The 14567-nt window shown below is 42.1% G+C and overlaps 1 protein-coding gene across 1 annotated transcript in view; it reads left to right on the top strand.

Annotated features, from left to right (window-relative positions):
• ptprt (protein tyrosine phosphatase receptor type T) overlaps positions 1–14567 on the top strand; it is a 1095010-nt gene that overhangs the window by 247728 nt on the left and 832715 nt on the right. Inside the window, exons 5-6 of the mRNA XM_068048566.1 lie at positions 895–1010; positions 12260–12434. Of these exons, the coding sequence (XP_067904667.1) occupies positions 895–1010; positions 12260–12434 (291 nt within the window). The remainder of the gene's footprint in view (positions 1–894; positions 1011–12259; positions 12435–14567) is intronic.

Here is a 14567-nt window from a genome sequence, read left to right as displayed (position 1 = left end):
CACATTAGAATAGTTACTTCAATGCCAAATCATATACACAAAGTGAAAAGGAGTGGGAAAGAAAGATGAGATTAAGAGTCGTAGTTACACAGCACAGAAGCAGGCTCTTCGGCCCATCATGTCTGGGCTGGCCGTCAAGAACCTATTTATTCTAATCCCGTTTTCCAGCACTTGGCCCGTAGCCTTGTATGCTATGGCGAAAGAGAGAGAAAAGAAAAAGTTAAAAAAAATAATTTTTAAATCTCCAATAATAATCAAAATCTGAAGGATGGGACTCCACAATTGTAAAGGTTAATTTTTAGTGCCAGATAGATAATTTGTCATTAATCACACCTTTAACAATTCACTTACACTTGAATGGAGGAGTCCTAAAGTTTTCTGACGTGTTTATTATCTATCACTTCACGCCAACTTCACACCATTCATTGCATGTATTTGAATGTAGAACCTCTCAGCGAGATACTGTTAGAGTGAGGTTTCTGGCGGAGCAGGACAATTTGGACAGCAACTTCCTAATTTCTACATTTAGCTATGCACAAGCAGTCGCTGGAAGTTGCTGTCCAAATTATTCTTAAATAACATTGAGCACTGAGATACTCACCATTATTTTTGCTGCAAAATTGGGGCAATGAGTTTTTTGTGTTACTGGTTTGATATTTTTAAATAATTGATCCTTAACTTCTAATTGATTGGAAAATTCATCGTGGTTTCTACTGATCGGCCACTGTAACTATAGATGTATAAATGGGATTCCTGCCAATTTTCCACTGGTTATGGTGGCCAATCTGGAGAATCACTAAAGAAGTTCCCGGCAAATGTTTTTGGCAGATAAATTAACTATAATGTTGGGACTACCAGTTGATTGATCTTGTTACTTTGGGAATTGTTCTTCAGGGAAAGCTCCTCATTTTCTCCGTCTTCAGAATGTGGAAGTGAACGCAGGACAAAATGCTACATTTCAGTGTATTGCTGGTGGGAAGTGGTCCCAGCATGACAAGCTATGGTTGCAGGTTTGTACTTTTGTTTTTCAGATTTTTTTGATCTATTTCCTTTCTCAGATGTTAAAATTGTAGTGCACTTCAAAAGACTGTCTGTAGGACCTGGACAGGAGAACATAGCAGTGATGTCTTTTGTGCCATTTCTCTTTTTCTTTGTTCTGTTATGTCAGGACCTATCTGAGCATCAATGGGATATAGTTCAGTAAGTAGTGCCATTAGATCTTTGTCCATGTTGCTTAACAAGGAAGAACTCTTCTTCTTTTGTCCCTAATGAACAAATTTGACAAATATCATTACTATAGTGAATTAATGACAAAATAAGACTTTTCTACTCTTCAAAGGCTTTTTAGACATTTTCTTGGATCTTCCTTTCAGATGGGCCAACCTGGGAATCCCGATTATCCCTGTCTTCATATAGAGCAAATTTAAAATGAATCTGTCCCTACTTCAATAAAATTGAAGCTGATTTGTGTAAATTTTAACCCTCCCTGTCATTGTGGAGGGTAATGAACTCAATCAAAATGTACAAAATCCCAAGAATGAATTCCTTAACTTCAATTCTTAAGTCAATCACTTTCATGGTCAAGAGAATTTTTTTAATGTGAGTTTCTTTAGATAGAATATTAACCCTAAAAGTAAAGAAAAAGGAACAACAAAAAAAGACTGGCATTTATAAAGCGCCTTTCATGACCACTGGATGTCCCAAAGCACTTTATAGCCAATGAAGTATTTTTGAAATATAGTCAATGTTGTAATGTAGGAAATGCAGCAGCCAATTTGCACAGAGCAAGTTCCAATAAACATCAATGTGATAACAACCAGATAATCTGTTTTTATAATTTTTATTGAGGGATGAATATTGGCCAGGCCACCAGGGATAACTTCCCTGCTCGTCTTCAAAATCATGCCATGGGATCTTTTACATCCACCTGAGAGGGCAGACGGGGCCTCGGTTTAACATTTTATCCAAAAGACGGCACTTCCAACAGCACAACACTCCCTCAGTTCTGCACTACAGTGTTTAATTTTTGATTTTTGTGTTCAAGTCCTGGAGTGGATCTTGAACCCACAACCTTCAGACTCTGAGGTGAGAGGGCTACCAAACAAGCCTTGGCTGACACCATTTCTGATGATGCTGACAATTTATTGAGGCCATTTGATGCAATCTCTCCATTCTGGGCCTCATACGTCGGTTTTGCAAAGGTATGCTATTGGCCTTGCCCACTCGTCAAACAGTTTGTCCGTTATGAACGGCAAATCATGGGCACTGCATCAACAATTTCCCTCTATGTAGAATTGGTAGAACTCCTTGCCATTAGCACGCACTCAGAAATTTAGCTCTTGTGTCTCTAAGTTGCCTATCAACTGCCTTTGTAAAATCTTCAATTTTACTCCTCAGCTTTGGGAAGTAAAATTCCAGGCTGAAAAAGCCCTATGATCTTGTCAGAGGAGCCATGCAAATCCTTGATGGTTAATCTGATTTTTAATGTGGATGATTGATTCTATCTGACAGGAAAATTAAAACAAATGTTCTGGTCAGATTGCATTATGGCAATCTTTATGCCTCCTTCTGCGCTGTAACAATTCTGTGAATCTGTGAAAAGACAGCCTTCAGACACACTTAAAACAGATAGGGGGCAATTTTAACCTAAAAAAGGGCGTGTTTGGATCAGGTGGGAGGTGGGGTTAAAGTCTTAAATATTAGATTCTCAATCCAAATCAACCTCCAACCCACTCACTTTCAGCTTTAACTGAGGCCAGAAGGTGGGCGAGCAGCCTACCCACTATAGGGAGGTGGCTTGGTACTTTGAATACGATAACAAGGTTGCAAGCCTCATTGTCATTCAGCTTTTCAATTTTAACTCTTGTTGTCCAAGTTCCGGACACTTGGGGAACTCGGTAGCTTCACCCAGACAAGGACTTGGCGTTTTCAGGAAATAAGCGCCTTTACACCTACCTCCTGGATCAAGCATGCCTGCCTGAGGAACACCTGTGATTGGGCACCACCCTCTCCCCACACCCTTCCCCACAAGGCCATCAATCCCACCTACGGATCACACAGGCCTCTGATCTTCTCCTCCCAGCAGGCCTCTAACCCACAGTCTCAGGCCCCCGATTCTTCTCACACAATCCCTCTGACCCTCTTCCCCACTCGCCTCTCTGGCCTCTGATTTGCCTTCAGACCTCCAATTCCCCTACCCTCCCCAAGGCTTCCAATTTCTCCCCCACCCACCCCATCCAACAATCCCTGAGACCTCTGACCACCCAACCAAGGTCCATGACCTGTCCCACTGCCCACCCCGGGACCAGCAGCCCACCCGATTAATCCTTCTAACCTCTGTTTGTTTCCCCCCCACTGCAACCTCATGGCACGGACTTACATGATTCCCATGGTCTTAACTGGCTGGCTCCCCAGCTGACTGGAAGCCAAGCCTGTCAATCAGCCTTAGCTTCCAGGTAGGGACACAATTGATGATGTCACATGCGGCTTTCTGTCCCATCCACTCTCGGCGTGTCAGATAAGTAAAGATCTAGTCCAAGATCTTTAGATTTTCTCCCCTGCCACTTCAAAACTTTTAGTATTGTTCTATGGCCAGCCATGCTTTTAAATAGCTCCAATTATGACATTCAAGCAATGTCTTGGGTCAATGGTTCTACTCTTAGCCAGGTACACAGAATTTGTGCACACTTTCTAATATGCAAAGGATTTTATCTTCACTCGTTATAATTTCTTGATGGATCAGGTCATTATTTTTGATAGCCTTTTAAGAAGAACTTGTGTCCAGTATGTACCAGCTCAGCTAATTAGGTATGCTCAGCAAAGCTTGACATATCTTTTCTAGAATAAACCCTTAAAAATTGCAATCCTTAACCATGCAAATATGGAAGTTTTTCTGTATATGTAAAGGTCAAACTGGATTGTGGTTTTTGGCACAACAGGTGTTGCACTGGGTTACTGCATCCAATTGCAGTACGACTGTGATAACAGTGTTTATTAAGATGGCTTCACACCAACACAATTGTTTAAATGCAGCCACAATCCAAAACCAGACTCTGACCTGATATCGGAATAGAAAGCATTTCAGTCAGTTTTGCTCAGGTTTCAATCAGACCTTAACTTTGCAATTATACCGCACAAATGTATTGTTGATGTGAAGCAGAGATTGGTTTGCACGAATGCTAAACATTTGGGGGGAGTTTTATGCTCTTCCCCCTGCAGTGGGTTTTGAGGCGGGGAAAGCATAAAATCGGGTGGGATGGTGCCGGGGGGGACGTTCCCGCCACCACCAGAATTTAGTCCGTGAACATCCTTCCCGCCTCTCTGTCAATTGAGGCCCTTTATTGGGCAATTAACCCCAATTAAGGGCCTCTTCCTGTGCAGTGGATAGCACTGTTGCTGCACGAGAAGCACAGCATGAGAAACCATGTGGACTGCGTCCTGGCTCTGGGGGCTGGGCAGTCCTTTAGTAAAAGGCACTAAGTGCCTTTTGAGGGACTCAATGCCTGAATAAGGGATCCGGCATTGAGAAGGGAGGCCCGCTGAGAGCCATCCCCCCTGCCCTTGCTGACAGCCACCCTGCACACCCCCTTGATCCCCTGCACCTAACTTCAACCCCCACCCCACAAGACCCCTTTCACCCTGACCTATTTGAGGTCTGGGTCCAGCGACGCTCCTCGGCATCTTGTAGATTCTCCTCGAGCAGCAGCATGGTGGTGCTGCAGCTGCGGGCCTCTGATTGGCCAGCAGCTCTCCAAGGGCGGGACTTCCGGAGACGGGGTCCTTGATCCTGCAGAAGACCTGCCACTGTCCACTTGGACACTGTCCTGTTTGGCACTAGGTTCAGTGGGCCTTCCAGAGAAGAGGCAACGCAGTGATCTTGGTGTCGTTTTTTCCAGATGCCAAGACCCCGCCACCAGCATAAAATTCCCCCCGTCGTGTAACTGCATTCCTGGTTTACCTTGTGTCCTAAAAAATCTATTTTCTGGTCTTCAGTTGTATATTTGACCGGGTTTATGTCCTTGTTTGAGGGCTTTTGGAGACCTACAGCTCCATGTTGGAATGGTTAGAGAGTGGGGGAGGGCAGGCCAGTCAAATATATATGTTCCGATTAATCTCTATAATACAAATATTCATGTCTCTGCTGGCTTGGCTATTGCCTGGTAGAATATTTCAGATGACTAGCTTGATAACTAATTGACTTTACCTTTGAAATGGCAGTTTTTAAGTATCTATATTTGTATTATAGAGGTTAATCGGAGCATATATTTGACTGGACTGCCCTTCCCCACCCTCTAACCATTACACATTTTGCTCTTCTGAACAGACTCTTTCTTCACATTTTGATTAATCTCAATTTAGTACTGCATTTCGCCTTCACCTTTTTGTATTTGGTCCTGTTTCCAGTGCATTTACAGTACAAGTTTAGCATTGGTACAAAGCAGTTTCAGTTTCCCATCAGTACTAAACATATGGCATCTTAAGGTCTGAACTGACTGTAGATTAAACTTAGATGCCCTCCTCTAGGGAATCTCATTCTGTCAAAGAGCTGGCACAGACAAGGTGAGCCAAATGGTCTGCCTCTGTGCTGTATCATTGTTCTCAAATCCCTTCCATGGCCTCAATCCTCCCTATCTTTGTATCCTCCTCCAGTCCTTAAACCTTCTGAGATCTCTGTGCTCCTCCAATTCTTCCCTCTTGCATATCCCTTTTTTTAATCACCACCAATGGTGGCTGTGCTTTTAGCTGCTTACGGCTTGAAATCTGGAATTCCCTCACTAAACCACTCTACCTTTCTAAGGGTGGAATTTTGTGCTGGTGGCAAATGTCTCGACTTTGGGGGAGACTGATGCCGAGATCCCTGCATCAGCTCTTGTACGGAAGGCCCACCAAACTTAGTGCCAATCAGACACTGAACTGGACAGCGACGGGCCTTCTGTGCGATTTAGGACCCCACCACTGGAAGTTCAATCAGAGGCCGGCAGCTGAAGCACCAGCATGGAGGCAGTGGCTGCTGCTGTAACTGAAGCCACCAGACACTGAGAAGCGGCGCTGGAACTAGGCTTAACGTAGGTCAGGATGGGAGGGGTCTCACAGGGTGGGGTCGGCAGAAAGGGCAGGAGGTGGCCCCCAGCAGGCCCCCTTCCCATTGCCTTTGAATGAGGGACCTCCGCAGCTGGGAAGCAGCCTGCACGGTGTTTGTGCCATGCTCCCCATGCAGCGACAGCGCTGCCTGCCACACAGTAATTGTGGCTGTGGTGGAAAGAGGCCCTTAATTAGGGGTTAATTACCCAGTTAAGAGCTTCAATTGGTGTTCACAGGCCTGCCTGCGCCAGACTAAATTTTGGCGAGGCGGGATGGTGGCTGGGTTCCCTCATCATCGCCTCACCTGATTTTATGCTCTCCCCGCCTCCAAACCCGCCACAGGGGAGAGCATAAAATTCCTCCCTAAAACTCTCTCCTCCTTAAGACATTTCTTAAAACCTACCTCTTTGACCAAGCTTTTGGTCCTTAGTCCTAATTATTGTTTATGTGGCATAGCATCAAATTTTGTATGGTAACATTCCTGTTAAGTGCCTCAGGATGTTTTACCACATCAAGAATGCTATATAAATGCAGGTCAGTTTTGTTCTTGTTGATTCTATGGTTTCATTGTTAGGTCAGGCCCGATTCCAGATTCTGGCTGTACTCGCGTTATGGGCTGATGGCGGGGGTCCTGATGCTGGGCCAGAAAGGCGAGGGGAACCCTGCCTCGGCCATTCTGTGGGGACTCCTTGCCGCATTTTACGGTGCTCACACAGTTAACTGCGCATTGCCATTGTCCCTGTCCCTTTAAGGACGGGGATGCCACCTCCAAGAGCTGCTGGCCAATCAGAGGGAGCAGTGGCTACTGCTGGGACTGCATTAGGCCTGGGATCCGGAGCAGCCGGGGAGCGGGCTTGCTGGGGCCAGTCAGGCAAGCCTCACGGGGGTGGGGGGGAGGAGGAGTGGTGATCATTGGGGGTAAAGGGGGAGGGGTTGGCACAGGGCCACCTTTGCCATGGTGGGCCCTCCATGAACCACAGATAGCCCAAGCAGGAGGGTCCCCCCCACTGCCAGCAGCCTGGGAGGCTGCCTGGTGTTGTTGGATGGCCTCTTCACGTGGCGGGCTCCCAACAATCATTGGTAAGATACCAGCAGTAGCAGGAAGAAGCCCTTAAGTGACCACGAATAGGCCACTTCAGGGCCTCAATTAGCCTCTGGGCAGGAAAGCTATCCTTGACCTTCCCCACCCCTGACAAACTTGAATGGCATTGAGAAAGCGACAAGCACTCCACCCTCCCAACCTTCCCTCGCTATTTTATGGGCTCCCACGCCACCCTATCCATCCCTAGAGGCCTGAAAAAATTCAGCCCTATATCTACAGCATTAGAATAAAGCAAGACCACTTTGTTACAGTTACTATGCACTTTATGCCTTGAGACTAGGTTATTTGTTTTTTTTATCATCTTGTTGATTCCTTTCACACTTTTTAAGGTTTTGTTGTGCAATTTACATGTTTTCAAATTGTAAAAGTCTCCATAAACTCAATGGTAAGAAAGCATGTCTGTGGGAAAACTATGAAACTCTTTTTGAATTAAAACATGATGAGCAATGTCTTCACCATTAAAACAGGTTATAATAGTAGAAAATATTACACAGAGTTATTACTATTGTTCAAATCATTTTCATGCTCTCAAAAAGGTCTTATTTCTTGGGTACTGACAGTAATTTTATCACTCAAACATTTTGAATAATGGATAATGGGAGGCTATGATTCACACAAGGAACCAGATGACATTGTAAACTTATAAATGTTTACAAGTGAGCTACAACCTTCTAGTCAGATAGATTCCATCTATTTAATCATTGAGTTAGTGGTTAGAAAAATTATAAAATGTGTTTTCTTGGTATAAAATTTCGATGATAATTCAATGTAGTGAATGGTTCTGCATTTTACTGTAGTAAAGTGTCAAACAATATTTTTCTATCTGTTATTTATAACATCTGTGAGACATGTTTGTTTATGCATTAGTTTTCTTTCCACCCACAGTCTTTTATGTGGACACTATGGCCAGAATTTTACGCCACCCCAACGAGCCGAATGGTGGTGGTAGGGTGACGTAAAATGGAGCAGGAGGCTTTCCCGATCCGCTCCCGCCTCCGCCACCCCCCCTTCCTTTACGTTGGGCGGGGGGGGGGGGGGGGGTGAAAAACGGCCCGCCCACCCCATGCCAATCAAGGTCCTTACATGGCCACTTAACGGCCTTCGCCCACCTCCACATGGATTTTACGCGTGGCAAGCGGGCGTCCTGGAGGGCCACCTACCCCAACCACCCCCAAGACCCAACATGCTCCCCCTTCCCCCCCCCCCCAAACGGCCATCCTTGCCTCGCCAGGGCCCGACTGATTACCCCGATGAGGCAACTAAAACTTACCTGGACTCCCAACTCCATACCTTCCTTTGCGGTTGGCTGCGCTGCAGTCCCAACAGTGGCCACAGCTCCCGGTAGCGCTACTAGGACTAAGAGCTGCCAACCCGCTGATTGGCCGGCAGCTCAATGAGGCAGGACTTCCTCCCTCAAGTGGGTGGAAGTCCTGCCTTGGAGCAATTGAAGCGTAAAATGCAGGCAAGGCGGAAGTGGGTTCGCCACCGACTTTTCAGTCGGTGGCTGGCTCCCGTCCGCCCGATGTGATATCCCGGCCTATATCAAAGCTACAGAAATCATTCCCAAGTTTAATGCTGACAATCAGGTTTGAATTAAAATCTTATATTTTTCACACTGATGAACAGAATATGTTAGTCCTGATATTAATATTGAAGTTGAAAGACTGATTTGAAAATAAAATATATCTTACCATAACTTTAGGGTTCTTTAAAGTCCATTACAAGTTTGAAAGCTGGCACATTGCACTGCCCTCTCAGGTGATATATAGGGAACACTATTAAAGATGTTCACAATTTCTGTGGGTTTACAAAATAATAGTTAATTAGAGTGAAACAGTTGTGTTCAGTAAACACAGTGCTATGATTTGATGCAATAAAACTGAGAACAGTTCACTGAATTATTACTTGGAAGCTATCACAAGGAAACACACTTCACAGCCTGTCTACAAACTCGCAGTTAACTTAAAGGATAAATATATGGAATCTATTTGAACTGTGCTGCTGATTTACATACTTTCATAAAGTCAACCGTGAATAACTAAAAGCTGTCTTAGCCACCACTGAGGTCCAGTGATCTTCACAGAACTGATAGAGTACCGGTAACTTAAAACCACAATGAAAGATTCTGTTCATTCCATGGGCATACAAGAACTGTTGCTGATAATAAACGCTATAAATTGATTTTAGAACTTAATGTGTTGCTGGTCACTGTAAACTTAGATGTGATTTTAATATGCGTGAAATATTTGATCTTGTGGCTGACCAAGTACTTATTCTAAAATTTTATATATTCTGTAATCAGTTGCATAGAGATGAGGTGATCCGTTGTGTCACACAACACATAGTATTTATGTAGTACCTTTAATGTAATAAAACATCCCAAGGTGTTTCACAAGAGCATTATAAAGCAAAATATGACACCGAGCCACGTAAGGATCTATTAGGGCAGATGACAAAAATCTTGGTCAAAGAAGTAGGTTTTAAGGAACTTTTTAAAGGAGGAAAAAGAGGTAGAGAGACGGAAAGGGGTATGGGGGGTAATTTCAGACCTTAGGGCCTTGGCAGCTGAAGGCACGGCCGCAAATGGTAGAGTGATTAAAATTAGGGATGCTAAAGACACAAGAATTAGAGAAGTCCAGATATCTCAGAGGGTTGTGGGACTGGAGGAGATTACAGAGATAGGGAGAGGTGAGGCTATAGAGGGATTTGAAAACAAGGATGGGAATTCTAAAACTGAGGTGTTGCTTAACCAGAAGCCAATGTAGATCAGTGAACACAGGGGTAATGGGTGAATGGGACTTGGTGCAAGTAAGGACACTGGCTGCAGAGTTTTGGACGACCTCAAGTTTCTGAAGAACAGAATGCAGGAGATCAGTCAGGTCTAGAGGTAACAAAGGAATGAATGAGGGTTTCAGCTGCAGATGAGCTGAGACAAGGGCAATGTTACAAAGGTGGAAATAGGTGGTCTTAGTGATGGTGTGCATAAATGGTCGGAAGTTTATCTTGGGTGAAATATGACACCAAGGTTGTGAACAGTCTATTTCTGCCTCAGACAGTTGCCAGGGAGGGGGATCGAGTCAGTGACTAGGGAACCAAGTTTGAGCAGGTATGAAATACAATGGCTCCACAAAACCAAACCTTCACCTCATCGTCCTTGCAAACTACCATCCCGATCTCCAACCACCCTTTCTTCTCCAAAGTCCCAAATTCATGCCCATCTTTCTCAGAATTCAATGTTTAAATCCCTTCAATCAGGTTTTTGCCCCTGCCACAGTACTGAAGTGACTCTTATCAAAGTGACAACTGACATGCTTTGTGACTGTGACAAAGGTAAACTATCCCTACTTGTCTGTAGCCTTTGACACAGTTGTTCACAGCATCCCCTGTTGTGATCGTGCATTTGCTAGTATGTTAAATATAATCATTTAAATATATGTTTATGCTAATATGTATGTCATCGCAGGAAGTGATGAAGTATCACGTGATTCAGTTCTCTCGCACAGTTAGCACATGCAAGCTGAAGCAACAAGTATCCATTAAAGCTTTGTGTTCAACCTGTATGCCTGCCCTTCAGCTTTGTTTGTATTAATCTAGAAAGAAATAATATAACATCCTCCTCCAATACCTCTCCACTGTTGTCCAGGTGAGCAGGACTGCTTGATTCCATTCTTATCTATCTAATCACAGCCAGAAAAATCACCTGCAGTGTCTTGTCTTCCTGCTTCTGCACTGTTACTTATGGCATTCCCCCAAGGATGTATCCTTAGCATTCCTATTTCTCATCTCTATGCTGCCCCTCTGACATCTTTCAAAAACATGTCACTTTTCATATATACACGGACGACAGCCAGCTCTACCTCACCACCACTCCCGACTCCTCCACTGTTTCTAACTTATCAGACTGCTTGTCCGACATCCAGTACTGGATGAGTATTAATTTCCTCCAATTAAATAACCAGTGTTCTACGTATGTTTAAGCTGGGTGAGAAGGATAAGATAACTATTTGCCAGTTGTCTGATATCAATTGTGGGAAAATTCTTAGAAACTGTAATTTAAGAAAAACATTAGTAAGCATTTAGAAAAACAGCAAAATGGGCATAGAGGTGGCAGATACAATCTGCTATGGATACGTGTAAGGTCATATATTTTGAGAGACCAAACAAGGAATGGCAGTGTAGACTTGTGTAAAGACACTGAAGGGTTTGGATAACAGAGAAAATTAGGAGTTCAAATATATAAACAATTGAAAGTAAAAGATCATCTCATAAAGCCCAAATGGCCAGGAGAATTTTAGGTTCTATAAAGGGGTTGTGCAGGAATAGGGTACAGAATAAAGAAGTAAAGGTAAAATGATTCAGAACATTTATTTCGCCAAGTCAGAACGCCATGTGCAGTTTTTGGTACCTCATTATAGGTAGAACATGGAGATTGTACAGCATAGATTCACCAGGATGATGACAGGGATGGTAAATTATACTTATGAGGAGAGATTTGAGACACCAGAACTATTTTCATTGGAGTAGAGAAAGCTAAGAGCAGATTTAGTAATGATTTTTTGGAAATATGAAAAATGTTGACAGAGTGAACAGGTTATTTCCTCTGGTTGAGGAGTCAATGATGAAGCATCAGCAATGTTAGTTTGAGCAAAGAGGTTAAAAGAAATTTCTTTACCCGGAGAGTCTTTGGAGCATGGAAGGGTTTGTTACAGGGAATGGTTGAGATAGAAACCATTGCTTCTTTTAAGAGAAAATTGAAGAAATCTTTGAAGTATAAAATGCTAAAAGCCGATGAGGAGTAGGTACAACAATGGGATTTGTTCTGGATTGCTCTAGCAAGGAGCTGGCCCAAACATGGCTTGCTGAATGGCTTGCTTTTGAGCTGTAAACTTCTATAGTTCTACAATCAGACACAGCCGAAGAAAAAGAAAGACACATCAGCAAATTATACTGATAATATGGATATTCCTATCCACAACACTGAAATTGAAAAAGACCTCAGAACTATTCAGATGGTATTTGTTATCAAGGTTACAATTTGGTGCATTTCATAATTAAAATATATTTCATTTTATACAGCAATGGAATGGAAAGGATACAGCATTGATGGTAACTAGGGTGGTTAACCATAGACGTTTTTCTGCCACCGTCAGCGTGGCAGATACATCACAGAAGACCACAAGTAAATACAGATGTGTGATTCGATCAGAAGGAGGCTCAGGAGTGTCCAACTATGCAGAACTAATTGTGAAAGGTAAGCCATTGCTAACATGTTCTCACAAAAGCACAAATTGGATGATATAAAAAAAGGCAATCGTATGTGTTGTTGAAGCTCTAATAGGATGATAATCTGGTGTATGGGAATGTTCATTGACTTGGTTCAGCTAAAGAGCTTCTATATTTGCTCTCAGTCATGTTATTGTCACTTGACAATGTGTCACATTGCGCCCAAATGCTTACTGGTGCAAAGATCAAAAACTTTGGCAGATATAATAATCCAAAACTATCAGGGTACTTAGAAAGTAGATATACATTTGTAACTATTAACAAGACCTGCCAGATCTATACTCGTATCAGATTATTACTCTCAAATTGTCAGAGGATTCAAAGAAATACACTGCATGTTATGGGTCTTTTGGAAAGTATGTCAGCCTATGTCTGTCATTATATGTTATTGGAGTTATAGGATGCCAAATCTTTCTTGATTGCCTATCCCTAATTGTAGGTCTCATATAAGACTTCATTTGCTGATTGAATGTTACTGTTACTGTTGGAATGTCTTCATTCATTCTGTGGTCAGTTCAGTCAAACTGTCCTAACCTCATTTCAAACAATTTCTGAGGAATTATGTGATTTCTGCCATATTGATGTGCCATAATCATTGCAACACAATTATATAAAATAAGATGTATATGATTATTACAGTAGATTGAACACAATGTAACATGGAAAATGGGACTAAGTAAATTGGGTGACATTAAAACAGACATTGACTAGCAGATTCAGAAAATCAAATTATTCTACATTTTTTGAGCTAGTAAAAATGTATTTTTCTTGCTGATATCAAGAATCAAATAAGATAATCAAAAATAGATTGAATTTCAAAGTGGGGACAATTTTGTGATTTGCACAACAGTGCATTACATGGCATTTAAGCCGTGTTGCAGTGGAAATAATCTTCCCAATTGCAATAGATTTGAAAAGTGTCTGCAGTATTATTTTGCATTTTTGTTTAAACAGGCAGGTTACATATTAGCCAGATTCAGTGAACTATCAGGCTTCAAGTTTGTTAAGCAAGGAAATTACTTTGAAAATGATATTCTGACTGACTGAACTACAATTTGAAGACATGCGATTTGAGGTGTTTTTTTTTAAGCTTGACTGAGGAAAGTGCATCAGCATTTAACCCTAATGATATTCAGTTACATCTTTTCATTACAAAACTGTAAATATTTTTTTCCGCAAAAAAGAAATATTGGGTATCAATTCAGTTTAAGTATGGATTTTCAGGTTTTGGGAAAGAAAAGAAATTGAAGAGATATTTTTTATTTGAAATAATCTTGAATTTTGCTTATTCCTAAAAAAAATCTAATGTACACTATTTACAAGTACAGACATTAGTTTATCTGGCCACCTTTATTTTTTTAACATGCCAAATGAGGGGGTGAACGGTTACCTGTTAGTATAATTATGCCAATGTTGAGCAGCAACCAGTTATAAGACGATATAAGAGAAAGGCTTTGGATGGCTCACCCTTTGCCTTTTCCCATCAGTGGTAATTTTCCTCACTTCTAATTATCCTCCACCATTTATTTCTGTTTGTTTACAACACCTCAACAGCACAGTAATCTCTATTGCCAGCATTTAAACACCCTCACTTCCAGTTATTATGAGGCGGGAGGAGTGCGCTGTCTTTCTCAAGTTCCACTTCTCCACAGGTCACAACATATATTTAAATGTGTACCCAGTTATCGATGTGGCCAATTATATATTCTATTTTAGTTTCAGAATAAAATCCACCAACCAGGTTTGTTTCATAAACAACAAAAGTATTAATTTATTATAAAACAAGACTTAGTCAATAAAAATACAGAGTTTTAACACAGTTTGAAATATGACAGTAAATATATACATTCCCTTCTAAATACCCAACACATACACAAAACACAGTTTGAAATATGACAGTAAATACCCAACACACACACACCGGTTAAAGGAAAAATAAAGATGCTTTGGCCAAAGTACTTGTTAATTCTTGAAAAAAAAGGATAAGATATGTTATGTTCCAGATAGCATGCAGTCTGGCATCCGAGTGCACACAGACAGGTCACTGGGATCTTTTCAGAAGCAGTTCGTTCAGGAGGTGTCAAGAGGAAGTATTCCAAAA

The sequence above is a fragment of the Heterodontus francisci genome, chromosome 16 (assembly GCF_036365525.1).
Source record: "Heterodontus francisci isolate sHetFra1 chromosome 16, sHetFra1.hap1, whole genome shotgun sequence".
Classification (NCBI taxonomy): domain Eukaryota; kingdom Metazoa; phylum Chordata; class Chondrichthyes; order Heterodontiformes; family Heterodontidae; genus Heterodontus; species Heterodontus francisci.
Note: the sequence above shows the minus strand (reverse complement) of the source record. Positions and strands in the feature narration are given on the sequence as shown.